General features: G+C 50.2%; 2 protein-coding genes across 6 annotated transcripts in view; both read left to right on the top strand.

Moving 5' to 3' along the window:
* The window catches only part of sash1a (SAM and SH3 domain containing 1a), a 129521-nt gene extending 105141 nt beyond the window's left edge, over positions 1–24380 (top strand). For 3 of the 5 annotated variants that reach the window (XM_076145856.1, XM_076145860.1, XM_076145858.1), the window contains exons 3-20: positions 1568–1618; positions 1743–1792; positions 5992–6032; positions 6150–6239; positions 6336–6448; positions 7533–7634; positions 10474–10609; positions 10701–11104; positions 13303–13377; positions 13517–13660; positions 14660–14792; positions 15561–15730; positions 15824–16033; positions 17532–17682; positions 17792–17920; positions 20340–21370; positions 22090–22221; positions 22466–24380. In XM_076145856.1, the coding sequence (XP_076001971.1) occupies positions 1568–1618; positions 1743–1792; positions 5992–6032; positions 6150–6239; positions 6336–6448; positions 7533–7634; positions 10474–10609; positions 10701–11104; positions 13303–13377; positions 13517–13660; positions 14660–14792; positions 15561–15730; positions 15824–16033; positions 17532–17682; positions 17792–17920; positions 20340–21370; positions 22090–22221; positions 22466–22726 (3423 nt within the window). In that variant the 3' untranslated portion in view covers positions 22727–24380. The remainder of the gene's footprint in view (positions 1–1567; positions 1619–1742; positions 1793–5991; positions 6033–6149; positions 6240–6335; positions 6449–7532; positions 7635–10473; positions 10610–10700; positions 11105–13302; positions 13378–13516; positions 13661–14659; positions 14793–15560; positions 15731–15823; positions 16034–17531; positions 17683–17791; positions 17921–20339; positions 21371–22089; positions 22222–22465) is intronic. The other 2 variants (XM_076145857.1, XM_076145859.1) reach the window with 1 other exon arrangement.
* A 2515-nt stretch (positions 24381–26895) lies between these two features.
* The window catches only part of usta (uronyl 2-sulfotransferase a), a 44495-nt gene continuing 44224 nt past the window's right edge, over positions 26896–27166 (top strand). The window contains exon 1 of the mRNA XM_076145862.1: positions 26896–27048. The gene's annotated coding sequence lies outside the window, so the exon portion shown is untranslated. The remainder of the gene's footprint in view (positions 27049–27166) is intronic.

Genomic DNA, 27166 nt, shown 5'->3' with positions numbered 1-27166 from the left:
TAGGGCTCAGGCTGATTTTGAGGCTTTTAGCCCTCTCAGCACTTTAGGTCTCCTTCTCATGTGACCCGTAAAGCCTTAAAGAGGATGATGTCACCTCTGACTAAGGCCTCTAACTATAAGCCACTCACTTGCTCTGTGAGTGTGTGAGGGGAGTGATTATACACCGGCAAAGAAGAAAAAGGGTAATTTAAAGGTCACTCACATGAGGAAGTATGACGGATCACGTCTGGGAAGCGATCTAGTGGCAGTTTTCCGCTCTCCTTCCACCTAATATCTGTGCATGGAGATAAAGGCTGAGGCACATCGCTCCAGAAGGACTCACATCCTGCTCAGGGGGGGAAGTCCACATTTGATTAGTCCTCTCTGCTTGGCTACTGTACAAAGTGCCGTGTAATCGCTTTCGGACCTCTGGCTGCAGTAAAAAGAAAAGTACTCTACTGATTCTTGGGGTTAGGAACGTCTCCCACAGCTCCGACCTATGACTGAATCCTGCCAGAGCCTCGGTCCATACATGTGGCTGAAATCAGTGTCCCGTGTAGATTTCCTCTGTCGCCATATGAGTCAATCACACGCTCCCCCTTAGCGAAATGGAGAACCACGCTCTTCATAGTGCTGTGATGTCTGAATCCTGTTCCCTCTATTGCCACCACACAAAGAGATGGAGTCAGATAGAAAGCAGGAGTAAGGAACTTCCTCAAAAACACGCATATAATGAAAGCAAAGACTAAACCACTGAATCTGCCTTATTCCAGTTAGCTTTAAGGAGCCTCAGCAGTTCCATGACCTTTCCCCCCATAAGCCACTGCATCGTCTGCATGCTCATGTTCTCAAACTGCTTTTCTGATTTAAACTTCTGAAACTATGACAAACAGGCTGCATATTGAACTAATCCAAGTAGCAGATTTGTTGTGACGGTACACTCGCACCAGCATCTGGAAAGGCCATGAGGGACACCTGCTGAAGACATACGTGCTCACGGGAGAACAGGCCTGACAGACATGGACAGGAACAACAACGTGAGCTGTCGTCTCCCTCAGTTCTTTGCAGGGGATCTGTCCTTTCAATATGTCACCTGTCAGATACGCTTGGCTACAAACTATAAACAAACCCCCCCCATGTTACCTCGCGGTGTAACTGTCACCGTGGCGACCACCGATGCCGTGGCGAACTCCCTTTTCACTCTGGAATCTCCGGAATTGCTTCAGGAGGCCTCTGGCGTGGCGATCACACCACCACCTCCCTTTGGCATTCCGTCACTGTTCCAAAACAAGTAGCGCCGGTTTGGATTCCCGAGGCGGGGGCTGGACGGACGCGTTCAGCCGTCGCCCGCACACGTTCCTCTGGTTGGCCGATACAAACACGTGCTAGTGTTTGTTTTCGTTGCGGCGCAGGTGTGTCGACTTGAACCTGACCTGAAGAACGTCTTTCCCACATAGACTTTGTTTAACTGTTTCTCCTGTCAACTGACCTTTGTTCGTCCACTTTTTACTCCCCTATGGATGTTTTTAAAGGTTGACCTTTGACACGGATACGTTACATCTCCTCATCCGTCCGCTCTCTCTTTCAGGATAAACAGGATCCGAGCAGCACCTCTCTACAGCTCCGCACAGAGATCCAGGTAAGACACGGGCACCTCACACACACTCTTATTACCTGACACATGCAGCTTTCCCTTGTTTTGTTTTTTTACTCAACTTTGACTCAACAAACCTGTCTGACCGCCGCGTGTTCTCTGTCTACAGGAGTCCTTAGGCTTGAGCAGTGTGGTTTCCACTCCAGAGACGGACAGAAAGTAAGTTTTCTAATCAGGTCATCGCTGTAGCATGTGAGCGGAGACGGGGAAGCATGAAATAGGCTCAGTTTGACATGTGTGTCTGTGGCATGTCAAAACAATGTGCAGCGCAGGCCCCGGATCTGGATCGCATCAAACACGCTCGTACACATAGATGTGCACATGAGTCATGAATCACACTCTGAGGCCTCGTCACGTGTCTGCTGCGAAGGTTAGAGGAAGAGAATGGAGGCTGCTGCTCTGTGGCTACATAGTACACACTCCTGTAATTAGACAGGCAGACGTGATGCTGATGCTGTTATCAGTGATAATGTACAGAATATATTCTATAGTCTTTTCCCTCAGAGCAGAAGAAATGCATGTAATTTTAGTTATTAGGTGTAATCATAGGCAGTTGATCATATGATAATGATGATGATGATATGATGCAGTACAATTACCGGACCATATAGCCGAGATCATGTGCCATGTGCTCAAACCTGAAACAGCTAAGACACTAAACCCGCCCATCACGGCCCACTGACCGTCGTTAAGGTTCAGCTGTACATGCGGCGGCGGCGTAACGTGACCCGGGCCTCCATCAGTCACATCCCCTGCTGTGATTAAAAGGAAAACCACCATATCCTCCTGCTGACCTCCAGCTCAGCCCAGTCGCCATTCTCTGCTACGCTCGGTTGTGGGTCCACGCTTTCCTTCCTGCCTTTGTGTCCAAAGCAGGGGGGGGGGGGGGGGGGGGGGGGGGGCGATGGTTAAGCGATTACAGCGAACCAACTACAGAACAGGATGGGACGGGCGTGGTTCCTTTTCTCTGGATCCCGTAATGCCAAGCTTTCCTGCGCACTCCTGTATTCTTTGCGTCGCTAAATCTCTGTCCGATGGCTCGCCATGCATGAGGTCATCGTCCAAAACATCCAACGCCACAGTCGTATTCAGAGGCCGTTACACATTTCAAACACCAGCAGGACACTATTATGAAGGAACAGGGACGCCCCGACTTTGATTTAGATTTTTCTCCAGCCCATATGTTCTTGACGATAACCCCTCTGTGGCCGCCGCCCCCCTCCACCCCCCTCTCCCGCGGGCTCGTCATGTTCACGTGAGGGCCGCGTGCACTGCAGCAGAGGAAGCGCATACCGCAGGCATGATATCGTCTCTGTATACGCCACACAGACAAGCTGCTCTGACGCTGATATGAACCAGATGCCAAAACTGTGGAACGACGAGGCCGCGAAGGAGCTCCCTCTCTCTCTCTCCCCCCACACCCCCTTTCCGTCAATCTGTTTCCTGTCCCCACATTGTCCAACGCCCGTTGTGGCACATCTCGCCAAACTCCGCGCCGCGTCTGGTTCGACCCATTTTTGGGGCTTTTCGTCACAGGCCGTCTTCCCTCTCTCATCTCTCGCCGTTGAACAGTTGCCCTTCACAGTCTTGGACCATCATCATCTTCCTCTGTCCCATGCTCTCCTCTTCCTCTCCCTCCCTCACTCTGTTCTTCATTACATTCCACCATGGCGAATGGGGTTTCAGGTACAGCAATTTATCATGTGTAGACAGACTGATAGACAAACCCCCGCCATTTCCCCGACCACATTCCTCAGAATATCAAAAGAAACACACCCTCACACACACACACACCCCGGGGCACGGATACCCCCGTCATCACCTCCCTCCGCAGCACAATAGCTCCCTGAGAAGATTACTCAGATTGACTCTTGGGCTGTGCCAGCCCTCCTCAGTCGCCGCCGCATCTCCTCAGTGGGCACGGGCATCTCCCATAATGCACAGCGAGGAAAGGCGAAGGCGATGACAGAGTGCTCGCTAGAAGATCGGACACAGGGGTCAAGCAGTGTATTTCCTGTTTGGGGTGGCAGATTGATTGGCGGGTATTGTTGCGGAGACGGAGCAACGAGATTATCAGTGAGGTGAACGCCAGAGGTAATTGGGGTCTGATGACAGCATGCGTCTCACACACACACACACACACACACACACACACAGATGGTGTTTATTGATTGTTGGCACCGGCGAGGTTTGGAAGAGCGTCAAATTCGACATAGTGCCACAGGAAGCCGAGCTTGCGTAATCGGCAGTCAGATGGAAATTGAAGACGCGCCATGAAGAAGAGTGTGTTTCGAACGGCAGCACCATGTTGGAAAACTCAAACGCACACAGTCAGCACACACTCACCATTTGTGGCTGAGGAGCGTGTGTGTGTGTGTGTGTACACGTGTACACTGTTCAACTGTACGCGGCATACTTCTTCGTCTGCATTTTGTCGGGTGCTCATTCCTCGTCATAGGATGTCCCCGTGACCTCTGACCTCTGCTCTTGAATGGGGGCGGCCCGTCCCTCCGCTCTTGCCTGCGGACAGTGCGTCTCTTGTCGCGCGGGGTCACTGCCTCTTATTGTCTCCGGCTGAACACCGGAGATAACCTCACGCCAGGTGGCTGTGCGCACACACACACACACTGCTGTGATTTGTGCTGAGTAGAGTTAAAGTATAAAGTGTGTGTAAAAAATTTAGTTTGTCATGTTTCCTCTGTCAAACAAGGACAGAGGCCTTTGTCACTCCTCTGCAGCGTTAATGATAAATTGGTTATAAATGTATAGATCATTATTAAACATCAGATTATTTGATGGTCATTTTAGTTTTGCAGAAAACCAGAAGTTCTTCCACTAAAGGGTTAAAAGCAGTAAAGTGTCTGGAGCCTAATTGAAATGGAAAGACACGGCAAAGATTTAAGGTTAAACCAATTAAGTTGCCCAACACACAATGCCTGGACTGACACACTCTTTCAGACACATTCAGGCTCTTTTTAAAGTGTGTGTGTGAGCGTGCAGATATATGTGTGTGTGTGTGTGTGTGTGTAGGTTAATTTATAGAGCATTGAGCAGGGGAGCGGTGCTGCTCTCACAGAAAAGGCGGCTATTGAGTGAGTTCTATTAGCTTTAGCTTTGGCCCTAGCCGATCTGGGGAAGGCAGGGGGGGGGAGAGGGGGGCTAACCATGCAGTGCCTCCATTCAATTAGCATCTCATTAGGTTGCCATGGCAGCGGGGGGGTTTTAAAACCCGCAGCGAGGATTTCCCAGCGCGCACCGAGCGAGAGAGAGAGAGAGCTGCCAGAGAGAAGGGGAAGTGACCCCTTCGTCTTGTATCAATCCGGCCTTACACACATACACATTAAGTCATGATGAGCGCCAACTGTTTCCCCATTGCAAACACACACTCACAAACACCAACTCACCTGGGCGGCCTTAATCCGTCCTTAAACCTCCCTCCCTACCACTTAAGAACCTCCAGTCTTGCAAACACAGTGTCTCTCAGTGTTTTCGTCGACTAGTCGGAACACGAGCCTCAGCAGTGGCCCTGTTTCTCTGTGAAGCAGACAGTAATAGTTTGGCATTGATGTGGTTTTGTGCGTCTCCTCCAGGACAACGGAGAGTCAGGCCACGGTCAAACCGAGGAGAGGCCGCACTCACACATACACACATACAGTAAACACACACTTTCTGATCGGAAGTTGCACACCGTCCCAGTTTGTCACCTCGTTGTTATTCTCTCCTTTTTAAATTCTTTGTATTTGGAGCAGCTCCCTAACTTGTCAAGGAGCCTTTTTTTATTTGGTTATTTTCTGTCTCTCTGTCTCTCTCTCTCTCTCTGTCTTTCCTTCTCTTCTCCCGCTCTTCCCTCCCCGTCTTCCTCGTGACTTTCTGTCCTGCGGAGGGAAGTGGAAACACAAACGGGCTGAGTCTGCCCTGTGGTTTCTCCCTCCCTCTCTCCCACTCTCTCTCTCTGTCTCTCCTGCTCCTCTGACTGTTTCCCCTCATTCCGAATATTCCCTCCTCATCTTCATCTTCACACTCGCTCCTTTCTTCATCTTTTTTGACCCTCTCTGCTTCTTCTCCAATACCAAACCTCTCTTCTCCTTCCCTCTCCTCCTCTCCTCTCCCTCTCAAACCTCGGGAGCCTTGTTCATCCTTAATAAAGCAGCAACACTGACTCCAAGTGGCGAAAAGGGAAACTGCTGCATCGTTTTTTTCCCTGGACCCCATCTTTCTTGCATATAGTGTCGATTTCCATACATCATTGTTTGGCAGAGACAAAAATAAAAGATACCAATGATCAGTCTGATTTAAAAGAGGAAATGTATGTTTTTCTTCTGTTTTGATTGTGTTTTTGTTCCCTTTTTCCCTTGCAGGATGCCCCTGCACAAGTCCAGCTCTGAAGACGGATCTGGAGGTCAGTTGGAACGCATTTCCCATTATGACTGTCGCTCGTTGTCTCGTCTCTTGTCTCTCGTCACGGTTGTGTTTCAGGCGTGTGTGTGATTTTGCGATTTGCTTCCCTTTTTCCTAGGTAAATGGGACAACAAGAAGAAGAATAAATCCTTCTGGCAGAACTTTCGCAAGTCTCCGCACAAACCCGTCGTCCGTCAGACATCCAAAGGTGCGGCTGAGCTGGAATCTGACCGCCGATCACGTTTGCATCAGCCGTTAAGGCGTCTCGCTCAGTTTTGACATTGCCACCCTCCACCTTTTTCAGGAGAGGATATCGGCTACGTGGCCAGCGAGATCACCATGAGCGACGAAGAGCGGATCCAGCTGATGATGATGGTGAAGGAGAAGATGATCACCGTGGAGGAGGCGCTCGCTCGGGTAGGAGCCCTGTTCCTGCTTCCTTTCCCACCTCATCCCTTCCCCCCTCAGAACAACCATCAGACCCCCCCACCCCTCCCCCTTCCACTCCATGAAGTAGCCGTGGTTACTAAAACGACTCACTCCTATTAACCCCCCCGGCAAATCCCCCCCCTCGCATTATTAACCCTGCATCTCCTTCTTTACACACACAAACTCCCAACCATTGGTGTTTCCAGGGTTCAGTTTGGTTTGGGGTTGTGGGCTCTTGGATTGTGTGTGTGTGTTTGTGGGTGTTTCATTCCATTGGTACTTGCTGGGTTGCCAGCCATGGTAACTCAATAGCCCCATCTGTTGGGGTGGCTGCTGTGGTGCATTGTGGACCGTCTCTCTCTCTCTCTGTGGTGGACATTGGTGGATATTCATTTGGTTTCTACCTCCTTTTGGTTCTTTTGTTTCCATCTGTCCTTCTCAGTTTCCTCCCTTCCTTCCTTCCGTCCCTCCCTACCCTCTCCAATCCCTTGCTTATGGTTAGCATGATTATTATTGCTGTGTACCGAGCACTGGGTCGCCATTCCAAAGGCAGATGTTATTGATCCCCCCCCACCCCCCACTCCCTCAGATAACCTCTCCCTCTAGTCATTGACAATCAATCCAGCCAATCAGACATCAGAGTGATCGATTACCTCTCGTGTGTTTGTGCTCCTGTCTGCCCGTGTTGTGTCTTTAAGTGTGTTTGTTGTTTAATGTCAACATGGTGGTGTGTGTGTTTAGTGTCCATGGGTGTAGTGGAGAACAAAACTAATAGAATGTTTATGATTATGACACCAAATGAACTGTTATTCATGGGAAGTTGAAGTATTCTATCACTATAAACATCACATTATCCATATTTGAATCTACCACTACATCACTGGTTGCCACTATGTGTTTTGTGCGTCTTAGTCTGTCTCGTCTCTGTGTGTGTATACTCGTGCGCACACGTGTTGGCACGTTAGCGAGCTGTGCTAGCCTGCGGGGTGAGAGTAGGGTGGGGGTGGGGGGGCCGGGGGTCCCCTCTGCCCTCTTCTTCTTCTGCCTCTCTAAACTCTTCTTCTCCACGTAGCTGAAGGAGTATGAGCGCAGCAGCAGACAGTCCGGCAGTACTGACACTGCAGAGTGGACTGACGGACCTGCGCCCAATCTTAACCAGTCCTCAAACTGCAACGTAAGTACCCCCCCACCCCCCATCCCCTTAACCCCTCAACCCCCCCTCCCACCTTCACTCTGCCTCTGTTAGCTCTCTCACCTCCGCCACCCTCTCCTTCCAGCATCCTCGGTTTCACGTGGAGGCCGTGAAGCGTTCATTGTTCTGAGTGTGTGTGTGGGTGTGTGTGTTTATACCTTACACAAATAACTGTAACCTCAACTAGTGTTTCAAACATAATGTCTAGACAGTAAATGCAGTCCGTGACACACACTTCACACTTACTGCAGGTATATATTTTAAAGGTCCTGCACACCAATGGAGCACCCACACAGGCGTTGCTAAGATGACGTCGCCGTGTGGGTTTCTTACACCTTCGACCTGCAACAAGACCCACCGGAATCAAACACCTGTGTGGGCGTGCAGAGCTCGTCTTATATTTTCTCTTTCAGCTCTTCTCCTCCTCTTTTCCTCCTCGCTGTCCTCTGCCAAACTACACCATGTCTGCCTCTGTCCACCATGTCATACTCATCCAAATCCAACTTCATCTGGTCTTGTGTGAATCCTGGTTCAGGACCAAATCCAGGTTTTGTCCTGGCTGAAGCAAACTCCTGGCTTTAAACGTCGCAACACCTCTTCGGCTCTACAATCCTGTAATTGCCGTCTCTAATCGAATTTGGGTCATGATTGGCCGCACCAGCGACATGGAAATAGTGGTGTAGTAATGTAGGTCAGGTCTGTTTCCATCAACAGTTGTGTGTAATTGTAACTTCTGGAAAGGCCAAAAGAAGTTGCATCCAATCGCTCTCCACCCTGAGCCTCCACTCGTGAGGCGTTTTGAGTCCTAGTGTTTTGAGAAGTTTCCTAAGTTGTGCTTGTTTGCAAAGGAAGCGCCAGAAACTGCTTTGAGGATGTGGTAGAGTTGTGGATTCCCCCCACAGTACCCCCTGCTTCCTGTGGCAAGGGGATCGATCAATTGAATGACAAGGGCGGCGGGGTGACTGAGGGCATATTGTTCAGTGGAACACACAGACGGCCTCGCTGTAAGGGGCTGCAAACAGAGAGGAAACGGGGGAGGGAGACAGAGAGAGAGAGAGAGAGAGCCCTGGGGGGGTGTCAGATCCAAAATTGGACACTTCAGTTAATCTTTCTGCTCTGCCACTGTCACTCTCCCCCCTCTCATGAATGGAATTAGATCATTTCAAACTTCAAATAGCAAACGGCCACGTCTGGATTCTATACGCCGACACGCTTATAGCTTTGACATACTTGCCGTATATACAATGTGCGTCCAGTCTGTGGCTTCTCTGTGCTTTGTTCACCTCCTCTCTCTCTCTCTCTCGCTCTCTCTCTCTCCCCCAAGTAAGTCTTGTCTTCCTCTGGTGATCAGAGCCCGCATTCCAGGGCTGGCCATTAGCAATGTGGGGGCCAAGGCGGGGTCACAGGGGCTCAAACGCCGGGATTGTTCTCGGCGCACAAGCACGCCTTTTCTCTCGCTTCGGTTTCCAAACTGCCCCTCATTCCTCAGAGCTGAATTCACTTCACGGGGGCTGTCGCTTGCCAGCACGCGAGTGGGGGCACGGATATCATTATTATTATTATTATTATTATGGACCTGCGGCTGCTAACCTGCACCATGCTCACACAGGGAGTCCAGCTCGTCTGCTTTGAATGGCCGAGGCGGTGAGTAACAAGTAAGGTTGATGCTCTGGATCGGCTCTGATCCTAACTCTGTGTCCCTGAAGATGTGGGAGTGAACGCGAGATGATTTGTGCAGCAGACGGCAGTTATGGGAGCAGAGTTGTCCCCTTTGAACTTCATTTTCTGGTCTTTGTAAATCAATTCTCTGCTTAGTAATTTATCTAGTTTTGGAAGAAATTACCAGGGGTGGGTCGTATGGAAAGGTTGCCATGGTGCGCTCAGATCTACATGCTCCAACCCTGCTACAGTATAATATACTGTACCTCAGCTGCCTCTGAGCAAGGCACTGACGTGTTTGCCTTTGTTTAAGTCTGGAGCTACAGAACATCCTGGCACCCTGGCCACCTATCTCTATAGGGTTTGGTATGTGTGGGAATGCATGCGTGTGTGTGTGTGTTTGCGTGTGCGTGTGTGCAAATTGTGCAATCGACTGCGATCGTGGCACTGTGAGACCAGTGAGAGGCGTTGTTGCTGCGGTAACCAACGGGGAATAGAAACAAGCTAAGCAGTTGGAGCTCCATGATAATGAGCTTGGTTGCTGCCAGAAGCAGAGCATCATCACCACACACACACACACAAACACACACACACACGCATACCATGGGGATGTAACCTCTTAGTGCGCAAGAGTGATGTTAAGTTTGTGAGTCCATTATTCGCCCTCTCTCTCTCTGTCTTTTCCACTCCGCTGCACCGAGCAGAGTGTGTAACGGACGGCTGGAGAGAAGAGTCTGGAACTCTGGCGCCGGTGACAGATGACCGCTGTGCTTCCATTACCTTCGGAATAAACGCCCACAAAAGGCATTACAGCGCCGAGTAACTCCACTAAAACAGAGCTCGTATTGTACTCTTGATTGATTGTGTCTCCTGGTTCAGTGTGTGAACCAGGAGAAACCCCCCACCCGAGTGTGTGGGGGGGTGTGTGTTTGAGTGTGTACTATGGATTCTTGAATGTTCCCAAAATGCCCCATTTCTCACCTCACTAACTAATGACTCCATCCGAAACATTGTGTCGTAACAGAGTCTTTAAATACTTGAAAACAAACCCGACAAAATCAAACAAACCTCAAACCTGGAATACTTTTACCCGGTTTGTTCATGTCATCAAATGTTGGTCGTCTACCACTTTGTGTTCATACATGTCGTCCCTTCCCTTCAGTCCCGCGAGCAGTCAGACGACGAGCAGTCGGAGGACTCTGTGAAGTTCAAACGGCTCCACAAGCTGGTGAACTCCACCCGCCGCGTCAGGAAGAAGCTCATCAAGGTGGAGGAGGGCAAGAAGCACGGCTCTCAAGGTTTGTAGCTCAGGTCCTGGGTTATGTCTGACTGTCTGACTGTCTGACTGTATGACAATGTCCATCTGATGCGTCGCTTGTCTCCCTGTAGATTTCCTGAGTCTGGAAGCGTCTCCCATCTGTGAGGACAACACAGCTCTGTACACAGGCGTGCTGAAGAAGCCCCCTCTGCCCCAGGACGCCTCGCTGCCCTCCCTGGTCCAGGATCAGCTCTCTCTGGACGGCGACACGGACAGCCTGACCACCTCGCCCTCCTCCAGCAGCTTGGACACCTGGTCGGGACACAAGCTGGTCAAGACCTTCAACAAGTCCTCCAGCACCCACGGTCTCATCCGGCCCCCCAGGAGGTCGCCCGCCGGCTCCTTCTCCGGCATCGGAGGCAGCAACTCGTCCTTCTCTGAGCTGGATGGCTGCGGGCTGGACGACGAGGGGAAGCTGTCTCGCTCCACGACCGACACCGAGATGCGGAAGGCCCTGAGCTCCATCTCCCACGGGGTAAGTAACAACGAGAGCCTCTACGCCTACTACGGCCTCACCAAACCCCGCCCCAAACCCCACGCCCAGTCCCGCCTCCTGATCTCCCTGGAAGACGGCCCCCAAGGCAGCCCCAAACATCAGCACCCCAACCGCCACCTTGGCAGCTGGACGCACCGGAAACCCGACCCCAACTACTCTTACTCCACCAAGCACCTCCTGTACCAGCGCTCGCGCAACGCCAAGACCCACGTCTCCCCTCTGTCTGTCACGCCGTCCTCCCCTGCCCGCTGCGACGTAGCCAAGTCAAAAGGTTTTGGCGGCGGGGGAGGGGGCTGGGCGTTCCCCTCTCGCCGGCTGCGGGGGCGCACGGCGGTCAGTGAGCTGAACATCACGTATGTGGTGGAGCGGAGCCTGTACGGTCACCTCAACTGGGCGCAGCTGGTCCGCCCGGTGACCCTCAGCCGCGCTGAGCGCCGCTGCCTATTGGAAGAGGACCGTGAGGCGGACAGGAAGTGGGCGGCCAGCGTGGACCGCTGTACCAAGCGCGTGCTCTTGCGCATCCAACAGAAGTCTGTGAGTTTGGACCGTGAGGTTTGAACCGACCACCCTCGTGTGAGCGGTGACCCGGTGTGCTTCAAAGTTGCAGAATAGCTCTTCCTCATGGGGTTGCCGTAGTTACTCTTAAAGGGGCAGGGGTAGGGGCAGTTGTGCTCAGATGCAGGTGGAAGTGAAGGGAAGATATACTTGCAGCTGTGATCACGTACGAGAAACTAACTAACGTGTCTCACCGTCCCAAGTACTCAGTGGCGTTAGAAGCAAGTCGTCTTTTATGACCTTCTGCGACCTTTAAAGCCTACTCTGGTATTTTACCTCCATGTGAAGGAGTGAAGGGATGTGTAGGTTAGTTTGCAGCACAGGTACATGTCAGCCCCCTACAGAACCTGCAGACTCACACTTGTGCGTGCGTCAGAGCTCCTCTCACCAGTGGCCTCATTAAGTCTGCATCCTGCCCCAAAGGATAAACGCACAAAAGCGGTGCAGCGCAGCAGGGAACACAGCAGTGATTTATGCGCTGAGTGAATCAGTTTAGCGGAGCTATCCTGCAGCTTTGAGGACGCCTGAATCCCGCCGTGTCCTCGTGAAATCACTGGCGGGCCGTGCTCATCCAAAGCTCCGCTCTCTTTCTGTTGTTGCTTCTTCTCGTCTTCTTTTTGGCTCGTGCCTCTCTGGTTGCAGATGTGATGTGATGGCGATTTTTATTTTTTCTCAGTTGTCGTTCTTTCTCTCCCTCCTCGTGATTCTCTCTGGGAAGACATTTACTCTGGGTGCATGTCCATTCCACCCACCATCAACCATCAAGCATTACCGAGTTGTTGTTTGGTTTTATTTTTGGACCGCCTCTTCAAAAACATGTGTGTTCTCCAAAACAATCCTGGGAAGTTGTGATGTGGAACTGCAGAAAGAAATGACATGAATGATATCAAGATCAATGATGAGGATCTTCTGGAAAACGAGTAGAGTAGAAGCAACTGCCAGGTGCCAACGTGCATGCCTGTGTGTATCTGTGTGTGTCACCTTCCAAGCCAGTTCAGCGTTATAACACCTTGGATCCTCCTCCCTCCTGCCACCTCCCGTCTGTCTCCCTTGTGCACCGTTAGCCACGCCCCCCCCCCCCCGATCACGACATCGCCACCGTTGTCTCGTGAGCGGAAACAATTCTATGTCTAGGGAAATTGTTTCCGGCGAGATACACCCCGACTTTAAACATGAAAAGATTCGCCCTATCATGCGTTTGTCTTAATTAACCACAAGGCAAATTGCATCAAGCTGTGGCGCACTGAATGTCTCGCTCACTCATAAAGGCGATATTAGATACATTTCTCCTTCGCCGCATCAAGGGACGCTCATTAATTCCGTCCCATACTTTTGTCCGGGGATCCAAGTTTGAAAGTGGACTGCATACTCCACAGAGTAAACACAACGCAGCCACTTAGAGGAAGTTTGTGTTACATCATGTCTGTCGGCTGTCCACAGTCCCATATGACATCACGCCCCCACACATGTGTACGTACACACACATCATGCACATTCATCCGACGGCTGCCTGTTGTGCCAAGCATGATTCACGGTGCGTTGACCCCTCGGTGGGTGTGGATGCGGCCCTGTGACCGCATTGTGACCCTCTGATTGTCTCTTTGGCGTCCCCCCCTCTGTAGAGAACGTGCAGCTTCGGGGGATTCGACCTGTCCAACCGCTCCCTCCATGTGGTCAACGCAGGCTCAGAATCCAACGTAAGTCTCCAGGGGCTCGTCAGGCAAGATCAGGGGAATCATCTCGTACCTTCTCCCCCTGCTTGGTGTCTCCTCTAATCTAGTCTCTTTTTGTCTCTCTCTCTCTCTTCCTCCGTCCCCCTTCACGTTCCGTCCCCAGTGTAAAGAACAAGAGGCTCTGTACAGGGAAGTGGTCAAGTCCCCCACCACGTCTCGCATCTCGCTGGGCAAGAAGGTCAAGTCGGTGAAGGAGACGATGAGGAAGCGCATGTCCAAGAAGTACAGCAACTCGCTGTCCGAGCAGGTAGGAGGCCAACGCACCAGGAGACGACTCAAGACACGAAGTTCAAATAACGCAGAGAGTTCCGCTTGTTTCATTAAAGCCATAGGATGTGCATAGAAACTGTGTCAGCCCTCCGCTTCATTAGAAACAGAAGAAGCGGACGCATTAAAGCCCGAACACGAACACACACTCTGCGCCCGTTAATCCTTAAAGCAACGACGAGCCAAGCAGCTGTAAAGAAATCAAAGCTGCTGGCGCTCTTCAAACATTTACAGGATGTTGTGCACCGCCAGCCGCATATTCTATCCACAGGCTGCGAGTGGGTGGGAGTGTTTGTGTTGGTTACAGAATAAACACGAGAGGGTTGAAACGCACACATACACACACTTGGATTTCTGTCCGTGGGCCCAGTGTTGCAGGGTGGAGTGTGTGTTTCGTCGCGCTGATCTCATGGAGTGATGCAAGTCTTCCCCCAGAGGAGAGAACTTGGCCAAGGGAGACTTAAAAGAAAAGTGTGTGTTTGTGTCGTGGCAGTCCCGTTAGCGCTGGCCTCATTCTTGTGGGCATGTAGTGTCTTCAGTGCCTTCGCCCACCCCCACTACAGTCTGATGAGACCCTGCGCGATGTCTCTCCCATCGCGGTGGTCTCACCACTGTGACCCAGATGTCCTGATGTGAGTCATGGAGCCACGGGTTGGGAAACAGCAAAGAAAAAGAGAGAAAGAATCCCTGCGTCACGATGTCTTAACAATATTTTGTAGTCCACATCTCCCCCTAGTGGAGAACACACACACAGGCAGCAGATGGAGATTAGGGTGTAGATACTTTGTGTTCATTCACATTGATCTATAATGAAAGCTCACACCCAGTTTGTTAGTAATTCAGGGAATGTAATAGACTTAAATGATCATAAATGGCTCATAACCCTTCACTATAATTCACTGCTGCCTCTTCCTCCTCTTCTTGCTCTTCTGCGTCTCCTTCGTGTCCCCCTCCCGACCCCCTTTCTCTCCCCTTCCAGTCCAGTCCGGATGGAGCGCCCGGTTCCCCCAAGTCGCCCCAGCCAGACACCGACTCTCTGGAGAAGCCCAAGCTTAAGGCGGGCGGCTCAGTGGAGAGCCTGCGGAGTTCACTCAGCGGACAGAGCTCCATGAGTAAGACCTGTCTTTCATTTCCTCTCTGAAACACACTTGAAACGTTTGTGTACGGGAATGATTTTATGATGAATGTTTGGAAATCAGCCTATTTCACTAACAAACATGCACTGTGATAAAAACATAAATCTCATTTCAGCGTTGTCAGGTCACATAGACACACAGACTGCTCTGAGCCGTATGGGACACTAGATGGAGTCTTTGCTGCTGAACTACTGTGCTGATCAACATTGAATTTACATAAAAATCTTGTCTGGTGATTGTCATGACGACCTGTCCACTGCCTCGATCACGCCGACTCCCACCGGCCGAGGGCTCTTAGATCTGATGATCTTTTAAGCCCGTTCTTTCCCGATTCGTATCGTTTGAAGCTCAACACATGGCCTACATCACTGGGATCGATCTGGAATCTGCAAAAGAACACACACACATACACTCACACTCACACATAGACAGACCCAACATACGGTAATGATTAGGTAGGAAGTCTTCCCTCTTGGATTTCATCAGCCTCCCCTCAGACAAAGATTGAAATGCGATCTGAAGAAGCAACTTTTTTAAGAGTCTTTTCCGCTCGCTGCAGACATGAGAATATAGAGAAAATAACTGGAGGACAAAATGGAGGCAAGCAGCACAACAACACGCAGAAGCTCCTGTGCTGTGGTTGCTGCTGGACCCAAACCAAATGTCTCTTTGCCTTGTTTGACGGTTTAGTCACTACCTTATATAAATGTCTGTCTCTGTGTGTGTGTGTGTGTGTGTTTCCAGGTGGCCAGACAGTGAGCACCACCGACTCCTCCGCCAGCAACAGAGAAAGTGTGAAATCAGAGGACGGCGACGACGAGGAGCCGCCGTACAGAGGGCCGTTCTGTGGCCGCGCACGAGTCCACACCGACTTCACGCCCAGCCCGTACGACAGCGACTCCCTGAAACTGAAGGTAAAACACACAGAGTGACACAAATGAGACAACGCACATATCCGAGATGATTCCACACCTGACTGTGTATCTGTATAACCATCTTATCTCCAGCGAGGGGACGTAATCGACATCATCAGCAAGCCGCCCATGGGCACCTGGATGGGCCTGCTGAACAACAAAGTGGGCACCTTCAAGTTCATCTATGTGGACGTGCTGAGCGACGAGGAGGAGAAGCCCAAGAGGCCCGTGCGGAGGAGGAGGAAGGGCCGGCCGCCTAAGCCCTCGTCGGTGGAGGACCTGCTGGAGCGCATCAACCTCAAGGTGGGGGAACGTGGGCTTTAAACCCGCTCAGGTAGTCTGCAGGCCTCAGACGCAGGAAGAAAGACGGTTGTTGGTGTTTTGGCGGAACAGTTGCTGATAAAAGATTCGGGCTGATGTATTCATGGCTTCCCCATAGTCTTTCACCCGTCACCACTTTAGACTCTTAGAAAGCGTGGGAGCTTCAGACTTAACACACAAATAGGACAAACTCTGGGATTCCCACTCTGCAAGTCAAACCTCAGTTCCCAGCAACACTCTGCTCATCATTCCCTTAACGAGGGAAAACGGACACCCCTGTCCCATCGCTTAACACGAGCACTTCTATTCAGAGTTCATAAACAAGCTTATTTGACTGTAAAAGTTGAGAAGAGACGTTTATGACCTCAGACAAATTTGTGTCCGTTTTTTTTCTCTTTTTAGTCTTGATGTTGTTGAACTCCTTAGACCCGGACAATTAATTTCTACTAGCTATTGGGATTGTTGGGACCCAATAAGTAGAAATTAGTGTAATGTAATCATATGTGTACTACATATGAATGCAGACACATTTCCTGTCTATGTTTTCTAGTAACCCAAAGCCACCAGGGGGCAGTGAAAAGTGTGAGGTCCCCACATGTGGACAACAGATTTAAGTTGAGAACAATGATATTTAGGGTGGAGGAAGGGGAAAATGTAATGTCCCAGTTTGAGGACGCCGGGTCTCAGGAGGTCAAACATACACAACATGTAATTGTTCTGTCATGAGTCAATAAAATAACATTTGTTTAAATCGTGTAAGGATTCGCTGCCAAAACTATTTAAGTGTACGTAACATGTTTAGATGTTTCCCCAAAAAAGAGGCTGTGTGTGAAAGAAGCCGGCTGGCTGTGTGTGTGTGTTAGTTGGTGGTCCTTTGTTTAGTTCCTCATCATCCAGCAGAAATAGAACAGGGACACACTCAGTTCTTCATAATTGATGGCTTACATCGGTGACACACACAAAGCCCACGCGTTCACCAGGCAAAGTGTGTGTGTCACAGAAACGCAGTGGTATTCCCAGTGGAAGGCGGCCGTGATTGCGTTTGGAGCGACACCCAGCCCCAGGGCGTGTCGCAGTGTTTAAAACGTTCACGCTTGCCCGTGTGTATGTGTGTGTTTGCGCACTTATGTCATTTGTGGTTAGGCTTTGATGCCAGTCGTCCCCACCTTCATCCTCCTCTTTCCCACCATTTAAGACCCGCTCAGCATTTTGGGCACAGCCAGAATAGCTTGGAGATTTGCCGGCTTGTTCGCACCGCTGCAACTCACTTTTACACGCCTGTCGGTGTCATTGATAACGTGTGTTGGGCCGGTGAGGCAGCCAGGGCTAACGCGATTACAAGCCAAACTAAAAACAAAGTAGCTGCTTAGATTAGAATCAGGAGTGATCTAAAAATACAGGATTCAGATGTGGAATCAGGAGCAGATGACACGTTTTTTTATGTTTCCGTCCTCACCGCTGTGTTTCCATTCCAACACAGGAGCACATGCCCACCTTCCTTTTCAACGGCTACGAGGACTTGGACACGTTCAAGTTGTTGGAGGAGGAGGACCTGGACGAGCTGAACATCCGGGACCCCCAGCACAGAGCGGTGCTGCTCACCGCCGTGGAGCTGCTGCAGGAGTACGACAGTAAGGAGGCCCAGATAAAAGCCAAGGGAGGGAGGAGGAATGTGTGTGATGGGGATGTTTGTGTTGATGATTTTTGTGTGTGTGTGTGTGTGTGTGTGTGTGTGTGTAGGCAGCAGCGACCCAGAGCGCGGCGGCCTGTCTGGCTCCCAGGAGAAGCTGCTGTCCGAGGGTCAGGGCATGGTGGGAGACTCACCACGGGACTCCGGCTGCTACGAGAGCAATGAGAATCTGGAGAACGGTAATAATGACAGCTTCGTGTAGTTGAGACCTCTCTGTTAAGCCCCGCCCCATGACTCTGCCTAGTCTGGATCCGCCGCTCCTGTCGCTCATCTCGTGATCTTCCACCTCTGCTCCATCCTCTCGCCCACGCTTCAGCATTCTAACACACCTCGTCCCCGCCTTGTCCCTTCTCACACTCCGGATCAGCGCCCCTCACCCCCACCCATCTCCCCCTCCTCCCCCTCACCCCCACCCTCCTCTCTCCTTCCTGGGTGCCTTTGTTAAATCATCTCAAATGCTTTTCTTCTTACTTCTACTATCCTTTTCACTCGACTCTTTCCATCTCGTAGGCATTCTGTATCATCAGTGCCAAAGCGCAGTTGTAGCTCTGAGGGACCCGAGCGCCCGACCGGTAAGCCCGGTCTGCCCCACAATGCTGGGATCCAACACACACGGGGGGGGGAGACCCTCTCTAACGTGCAGAACTTTACACTCGTTTCTCAGTCACGTGACGCTGGTCGAAGGATGCCAGGACGAACACGATGAGCTCAGAGAGTATTTCTGTTAAGTGTGTGTGTGTGTGTATAGCTATGGAAAGAGCTCACAGGGTAGCATGTATATACAGTAAGTGTCGGTTGTTGCCGTGGTGATACAGGCTGATCAGGTTTGAACCTTTAATTCAAGACATTTGCCCGTCATATTGCACAAAACAATCATACGTGCCTGAAGAGAAATCAAGATGGAAATATTTTTAAACTTAAAGTGCTTTAGATTTTACGAGATTTGTGATCTTATTGGTTCAGTCATAGTCTTATGTGTGAGATTCTTTAGTCTGGTTTTATTTTTGAGAATTGTGTGCTCTTTCTTTTTATTCTTTCTTTCTTCCTCGCCGAACTTAAGTTTCCTTTCCAACGCCTCTATAATCCATACTTCATTGCTTTGTCAGAGCTCCTCCTCCTCTTCTCTCTGCCTCTTCCTGTGTCACTGTGTGTACGTCGCAGAGGGTCAACGCCAATAAACGTGTGCAAGCTGCAATCTTGCCGGCGTTAGAGATTGAAGTTGTGCAATAAAAGCCACTTCTGTAACCAAAAAGGACTCTGGTGCTGCTTGCTTGATTGTTTGGTTTCATTTTGTCGATGTTTCTGCCTTTATTTCCGTCTTCTCTCGCCTCCTGCATAACATCTTACTACACATTCTGCATTCCTCTCGTAGCTTCAGGGCTCCACAGCGGAGAGACGCCAAAGCACATTGATGATATCTTTACAGAAACAAACAAGCATTTCCTCTTTTTATCAAAGAAAGTGCTGAACACGTCATTGAAATAACAGCAGATAAATCAGCAGATGTTCCACTGTGGCGCCTTGATTGAACTCTGTAGCTTAACAGATCCTTTTCTCCCACCTACATACTCGACTGATCACTTTCCTGCTTCAAACCTCTCTAATGCATTGACTTCCATTCATACACATTCTTTATTTTTGTAAACAAATTTCTGTTTATTACTGTTTTAAAGCCTTAAAACACTCCGTCCCCCGCTGTAGCTAACCGAACCAAACGTAGATCTTTCTGTCAATATGATCGACTTCATCTATAACAGTTTGAACGTCTCATATTCTGGATTTTAGGCTTTAAAAACCTTCCACGTCATGTTTCAAAATAGCGTTATACATCACAGTTAGCTGACATCGTCCTTTAATTTCCATTTCGCCGAAAACGCCGCCGCTGTCAAAACGTTGGCCTTTTCTCCAACACGCCATTCCATCCGTCTGAGCTCGTTTCTGTCTCTTGACGCTCTTTGGCGAGCCGCTGCACTCTGGCTCTCATCCATTTCCTCATCCATCCATTTCTTATTCTGTGTGAGCCAGGGGAGAGACGGTAAGTTGTTTCAGACCTTATCCAGATAATATTTATTATTTTGCGGGGTTTGACAAGAAGTAATCATCTTTCTCGCTCGCTCTCTCTCTCCTCTCTCCCTATTTCTCTCGCTCTCTCTCTCCTGTCTGTCGTGGACAGATAAACGGTAAACAATAAGAATGTAAAGTCGATTCTTAAAATGACTTCTTGTTGGCGGAGCAAATACAAATAATTGGTGTTGTTGAAAGGAGCAAACACACACTGTAGCCTGTGTGTAGTTGTGTGTGTTGCTGCTCAGATTTAGTTTCCTGGCCTCTGCGGCAATTTCCTCTCTTCCTGTCAGAACCTGCTTAAAATAATCAAAAGAGCAGAAGGAAAGCCAGCTGACAAACTCTATAATGCTGAGTCTCACACACACACACACACTCGGTCATTTACAGGGATGTGATTCTTTTCTTAGCGAGGGAGTTCTTAGCGAGCTGCTTAGTTACATTCTGTTGCCGTGGTAAACGTTATAAACTGTCAAATTGACAAGTCGTCCTCTGGTTTCGTCTCTCACTGAGCATGGTTGTGTCCGTTTGCAGGGAAGAGCAGGAAGGCGTCTCGCTCCAGTCGTTCCTCAGGAGGCCTCCACTCTCCAGACTATCCCACGCTGCCCATGACCCTCTCCACCGAGGCTCTGCAGCAGGGCACCAAGAGCCAGCGCGCCAAGTTCCCAAAGAGCTTCTTCGCGAAGCCGTCACTGAAAGGCTTCGGCCTACGGGGGCTGCGTAAAGCCCAGCGCCGCTCCCAGATGGCGGCCAGCCGCAGCTGCGAGGACCTGGACGGACCTCCGCAGCTCGCCGGACCCTGGAAGCGCTCCCGTTCTCTGGGGGATCTCCACTGGGAGCAGACGTTCGAGCAGACGAAGGATCTGATTGTGGAGCTCAAACCCGCAGAGGAACGACCCAAATCGGACCAGGGCAGCCCCGTTAAGGTGTGCGGAGGCGAGGGGCCCCCTGCCCGCAGCGGCCCCCCAGTGGTGAGCCCGAAAAGAAGGGTGGAGCGACCGCCCGTACCATCACAGCTGCCTCTCTGCCCTCCATCCCCCGCCAACCAACCCCTGACCCCCCCAGACTCCCTCTCCAGTCCTACTCCCAGCCCCCCTGGTAACGCCTGTGGGGAAAGGATCGTCCGGACTCACCCCAAAAAGCCTCCGGTCCCTCCTCCCGTCCCCGCCAAGAAGTCTAAAGAAAGACTCGCCAACGGCCTGAGCCGCCCGCCTCTCTCCTTGCCCCCCTCGCCTTCTCCCACCCCCTCCCCCACCCACTGCATCACCCGCTCTCACCCCTGCAGCCCCGTGATCCGGAACAGCGCCGCCCCCGTGGCCCCGGCTCTGCCCAGCAAGACCCCCAGCACCCCCGCCAGCCCTCGCGTGGCCTCATCCGCCTCTTCGGTCGGCGAGGACTCTGGCAGCCCCCCGGCGCCGCCCCCTTGGCTCTCGGACCTGGGGGGCAAGGTGGCCGTGTCGAGGAAGGCGTCCCACGGCAAGACGAGTCCCAACCTGCTAACCGTGCTGGAGCAGCGGCTGGAGGCGGAGGGCATCGACCTGACGGAGGAGCCGTACTCTGACAAGGTGAGACAGGAACACAGAACACACACGCCTCAATGTTGGCTTCACAAATTAAAAGCAGCATGACGCCACCTTTCCTAGGGGCTGTCGGTGTGAATCTCCAGGGCTCAGAGGCACCCCGGCGGCGTGTTTTGTCTGGCGTCGGGCTGGTTGGGGTTTAGCGTCTTAACACGCTTAACTTCACTCAGTCATAATTTGGATCCAAATTGCCGTGTTTAGACGGCTTGTTCTGGAAGGCTGCTGGTTTAAAAATAGAGATTAATAAGCAGCAGGAGTGTGCGTTCCTCTGCATGTGTGTGTGTGTGTGTGTGTGTGTGTGTGTGTGCAGGGAAAATAATAAAGAAGGTGCCTGAGGCGGGGGGGCTGTGGGCTCAGTATTACTAAGATGCGGTTCAGACTGTTAAGTTTACGGGCTGGATCTTACTGAGAGCAGACAGGGTCATAAAACGCTCTGCCACTCGCCAGACCCCACGGTTGGGCCCCATGCTGGAGCCCCGGATACTGCCAGGATAACCACACACACACACACAGGCATCCAGGGAGGAGGGGGGGAAACAGCACTCAAAGACCACAGCAGGTCCCAGCTTGAGTCCTATAAGTCAGAAGTTCAGAGGCGAGAGAAGAAGAAAGCCTCAGTAAACTTCTGCATTTATACCATTTGACTGTGTGCAGAACATGAATACGATGGCATAATCAACCCTCCTCCTCCTCTTCCTCCTCAGCATGGCCGCTGTGGCATCCCCCAACCTCTGGTGCAGCGCTACTCCGAGGACCTGGAGCAGCCCGTGAAGGAGGTGGCCTCCTCCATGGACCAGCTGCGAGTCAGGGAGCTGCGTAAACAACACCGCATGGCTGTAAGGCACCGCTCCCCCCCGACAGACTCACAGGCTGGAGACACACAAACAAGACAATATGATAGAAACACAGAGGTCAAAGGTCATTTTGGTGATTGTATTAGAGTGTTAGAAGTAAGAAGCGTTGATGGAGTTGAAGGAGAGAAAGAACAAGGAGGGAAGGAGGAACATGGATAGAAAGGAGAGAAGAAGAATGAAGTGTCCTGAGCCTAACTGATGTCTTCTGTCCCCTCGTGTCCCTCAGATCCCCTCAGGAGGCCTGACTGAAATTTCCCGGAAGCCGCTGCCATCAGGCAACATCAGCACCGTTGCCGACTGGCTCGTCTCTATCGGCCTGCCCATGTACGCCTCCTCGCTGGCTGCGGCGGGAGTGGACTCACTGAGCCGCGTGGCCGCGCTGACGGAGGGTGGCGCCTGGGAGGCCGGCGTGCGGGACGAGCGACACGCCCGGCGGCTGGTGGGGGAGGCGCGGGCAGTGGGCGCGCACCGAGACGGCCAGTCCTAACCTGGAAGTGAAGGCGGCCCCGGACCCGACAGGGCTGATTCTGATTGGACCACAGCTTCCTTCTCTCTCTCTCTCCCTCTCCCTCTCTCTCTCGCTCTCTCTTCTGTCTTTTCTCACAATGTTTACGGCTTTGAGGAGACGCTGATGCCTTTTTGAACCCAGACTCTGGAATCGTCCCCTCTTGGAAACGTCTTAAAACACAGACAGGGATCTGCCCGGGCGAGGACAATAGCACACCCCCTCTTTTGTATAATGGATGTTTTATAACGCGTGATGGTTCATTTCACTCTTACTTCATTTCACACGTCGTGCCCAAGGGAAAATCAGCTCCAGGGTCACGAGTGATTTTCTCCGCAGGTTCCATCCCAACTAACGGGCTCCGCCTCATCATCACGTCCACACACACACGCAGAGAACAATGACTCGCCAGCTTGTTTTCAGATTGGGAACAACGGCCCGATCCCTGTATCATGTTTCTGTATTATAGCAAACCAACATATTCTAATTTCAAAGTGTATATGTTCCGATCTTTGTGTTTTTTTTGCCTTTCTGAGCGTTGCAGCCTCTTTCCCAGCAGAATCGGCCGCCATCACATTTTCTATTTCACACACGTGGCGTTGCTACGATACGAAGATGAGACTTTATGACGGGAAACCCCACATCAGCTTTGAATAACTTCCCTGTGTATCCAAGCACACTTCTCTTTTTTTAAGTTGCCTTATCATTATGAATGAATAAGTACAACAAATACAATGATAGTGTTTGTATTTCTTGAATTGACCACAATAGAGAGACTGAGAGCTACAGCTGTGAGCCTGTGACTGCTTCTGAATGTGTCAAACAAACACAACTACACACACACACACACACACACACACACACACACACTGTTGGTGGGTGTGTCATGGAGGAGAAAGTAAAGAAACAGCTGACATCTGGGTCGACATATCTGGAATTCTTCGCTCTAAAATTCGGTTCCAGCCCAGAACAAATTAGATTCACAGACGCTGATGCGCGGTTGGGGACTTGAACGCATCGCGGCCGTCACCATCGGAGCCTCGGGGCTTTAATTCAGTGTTACTGGTTGAAGAGGGAGAAATCTGAAACGCTTGAATGGAGAGAGATCGTAAAAGGTGGAGGTCGAGGTCGTCACAGGCGACGACAAGAGAACTACTTCTAGAAATCAGGGAACGCAGAGTCACAAGTTAACGTCTCCTTTGGGGCCAACAAATCCTAAACCCGTAAAATAATCAGATTACATTTTTTAAGCTTAAACTTCAAAGCGTGTGGGTGTTTTTAATTTGGAGAAGTTTGATGCCTTATCAATCAAATAAAACGGTGCTCTGGGTTTAGTAACGGAGGGCGCGCGAGCGGGGGAGGGGGAGGAGGGGAAGACATATTTTTTGTTGTTGTAAAGAATGAAAGTACTGACACTGTAAATGCACTTTAGAGGGTAAATCTAGTCGTTTTTTCTAGGAGAAATTGGCTCCGTTTTGTTTTGTTCCCCAGGTCTACTCGTGGGCGTTGGTGGTCAGGTATTGTAAAGGCTTTCAGTGGCTTCATGCTGGTTTTTACTTTTAGTATTAAGCTCCCGACGCCATCTTTAAATAACCCTTCGCAGATTAACCTCTTCCTGTTACTCACTTCCACTTTTCTCTCCCTCTAAAAACAAACAAAACAAATTCTTAATTACATATATGAAATGCTTAGCAACCGTTGCACATTCTGTATATGTAATTGATATTTAAATAACTTATTTTGTTTTTGTTTTGGCTTTTGTTTTCCTCTCAGATGTAATTAGCTGTACTATATGAATAGCAATACCTTTCTGCGTAATGCATATTGCTTTAGCCAGTGAGGAACTACACTCTGTATTGTAAAATATGTGTACAAATTATTTTATTTGGTTTCATCTACCTAATGATTGTCCATACAGATTTGCTTGTGTATTGAAACAACAAAAAGTAATGTCCATAACTATTTGTCATTCTGAAATATAATAAAAAACATGTTTCTTGGCAAATACCGATTGTCACTGCACACACACACACACACACACACAGTCTTAAGTAAAGTTCATATAAATAGAACCTTTAGGGCAAAAACTCTTTCTGCACAGTTCTATAATCTGCAGCGATCTGAACTTTAGTGGACTCTGTGTTCCTGCTCTGGGTCGTTCCCCTGCCTGGATCAGGGGCCATATTTGTTTGGGTTCATCCAGTTCTTCCTCCTCTGCTCAAACAGACTGAATCCTGCATCCTGCTGTGGTGTTGAAGGTGAAGGTGCATCTCCTCTCTGCTCTTTGCATTCTTCTTATCTCTTGAGTAAACTCTAGCGGCTGCCAGCTCCTCTCTGCATCGATTCTAAAGCCTCTTTCACCTCCAACTCTGAGAAGTGACATCAGACAAACTTCAGTCTTTAAAGCAACATTTTGTAACTTTAAATACTGTAAACACTCGGTAGCACCTTCTACTGATGGAATCTGGTTTTGGCAAGACCCTTGAGCCCTAAAAATACTATAATAAATAGTATTCTAAGTTGTTTTTACATCATTTTGTCCTACTTTTGATGTACCGTGGTTCTGTATTAAGTGGAACCTTTAGGGCTCGGAGGACGAGGACTTGTGGTACCTTGGTCATTTCTAGTTTCTTTCATCTGTGGGGTTCATGCTGATGTTGAGCACCGACCCCAGCGGTGACTCAAGAGCTTTAAACTTCAACTGGAAAAATAAACAACAACAAGGAATAATAGAACAGCCTTCATATGATTAGAATCTGTCAGTCAAATGAGTGTAAACAGTGACTTTAATGGGTTCTACGTTTCAGTCCTATGTGTAGGGTTCAGTAGTCATCAGGCTGTGAGATCAAGGAGCTTAAAAACAATGCTGCTGTGTTGTGTCTGGCTTGTAAATTGTCATTTAGAAAACTACACACATCTGTGCAGAGTCGAGCAACTTTTTCCTCTGCCTCTGGATGCAAAGCAGCTGTTGTTCGTGTAACTAAACAAGGCCTTTTTCCGTGTCAACAGCCCCAAACGGTGGAGGTTAGATAGGCACGACACCCAAACTCCTCCCGGGTCCCACTTTCTTCCAGAGATCCAATATGAGCAGAGTTTACTGATGTAACCATGTTTCCTGTTCCCTGCATGTAAACGTTTTCTTCCTTAGGCAGCGATCGTTCCCTAAGATTTTCCTGGACGGCTGTGTTATTTCACTCTAAAGATCTGGGGCTTTTATTGAGCGTACCTTTACTGAACCCAAGTCTCAGTCTACCCTCTACATGCTGTTTCTCATTATGTCTGCCTACAGGAGCCCCTTAGTGGGCTGGACTCCCAAATGGAACTGTTTGATGCTATAATGACACTGGCACCATTTAAAATCATTTACATTTCAGTTTTATTTTTCTATCATTTCTAATGTGGACGTTTCGGGCTACCATCATCACTCCAGTGAAATGAGCTCCTGTGCTGTGTTATGGATTGTGCTGACATGGCGATAAACCCCTAATGCATTCTGCTTTTACTGTATCTCTGTCACAAGGACCTGTGAGGACACCGATGGGCTCTCGACACCATGATTGTATCGGCCATTATTGTTGTTTTACAACTGCGGGGTCTCTATTTGCCGCTGTTGCTGTGACCAGTGAAAGCACCGCAGCTGACACTGTACTGGCTGCTGCAGGGTGTAAGTACAGGTGTAGCATGACGGCCGGGTCGCCCCAGACTGTGGAGAGATATATGGCTCACTGTAAAGCTCTTACAGCTGGGTTAGGGGAAGAGAAAGTTGGAAGCACACACACGCACTTGCACACACACACACCACACACTCAAACTTAGTAAGAATGAAGAAGTGAAGAGTCCTTTTCCTCGCCTGATATGAATTCACACATCATTGTATTTCTATAGGGGTTTCTGCCGTCTGTGTGTTCAGATGTGATGCTCACGCTATAATATAAAATATAACCTTAAATATTCCCTTTAAAGGTTTTCCACAGCAGTATACGTGTTGGAAAGTGTGTCTGAGTTCGGCCTGTTTGTCAATCATGAAACCTATTTTCACTCAACTGCACTCAGGCAGCTTGTGAGCCGCCCTTCTCTGTCTGAACACTAGGTGGTGCTGTTTCCCGCTCTCCCGCTCGCGCCACAGACAGACGCTGGTTGTGTGTATGAGGTGGAAGTTTTCCTTCGTTTCCACGTCCAGTAATCTGACACCGGAGAGGCTCGGAGCAGAAGGATGGACCCTAACTCCGCTGCTGGAAGGACGGAAGGAAGGAGCAGACACACGACGAGCGCAGACGAGCGGGACCGAGCAGAAGCGAAACGACGTGCGTAACGAAACACACACTCACACACACTCTCACACACGCAGTGGCGGAGGAGAGCCCGAGTGCCTGCGCGTCTCCAAGTCAAGTAACTCAACCGGCCGTCCGCTTCAAATGATCT

This window comes from Genypterus blacodes, unplaced genomic scaffold, assembly GCF_046128005.1.
Source record: "Genypterus blacodes isolate CSIRO-AG114 ecotype Tasmania unplaced genomic scaffold, CSIRO-AGI_Gbla_v1 ptg000031l_1, whole genome shotgun sequence".
NCBI classification, from domain to species: domain Eukaryota; kingdom Metazoa; phylum Chordata; class Actinopteri; order Ophidiiformes; family Ophidiidae; genus Genypterus; species Genypterus blacodes.
This window is presented reverse-complemented; position numbering and strand designations above follow the sequence as displayed.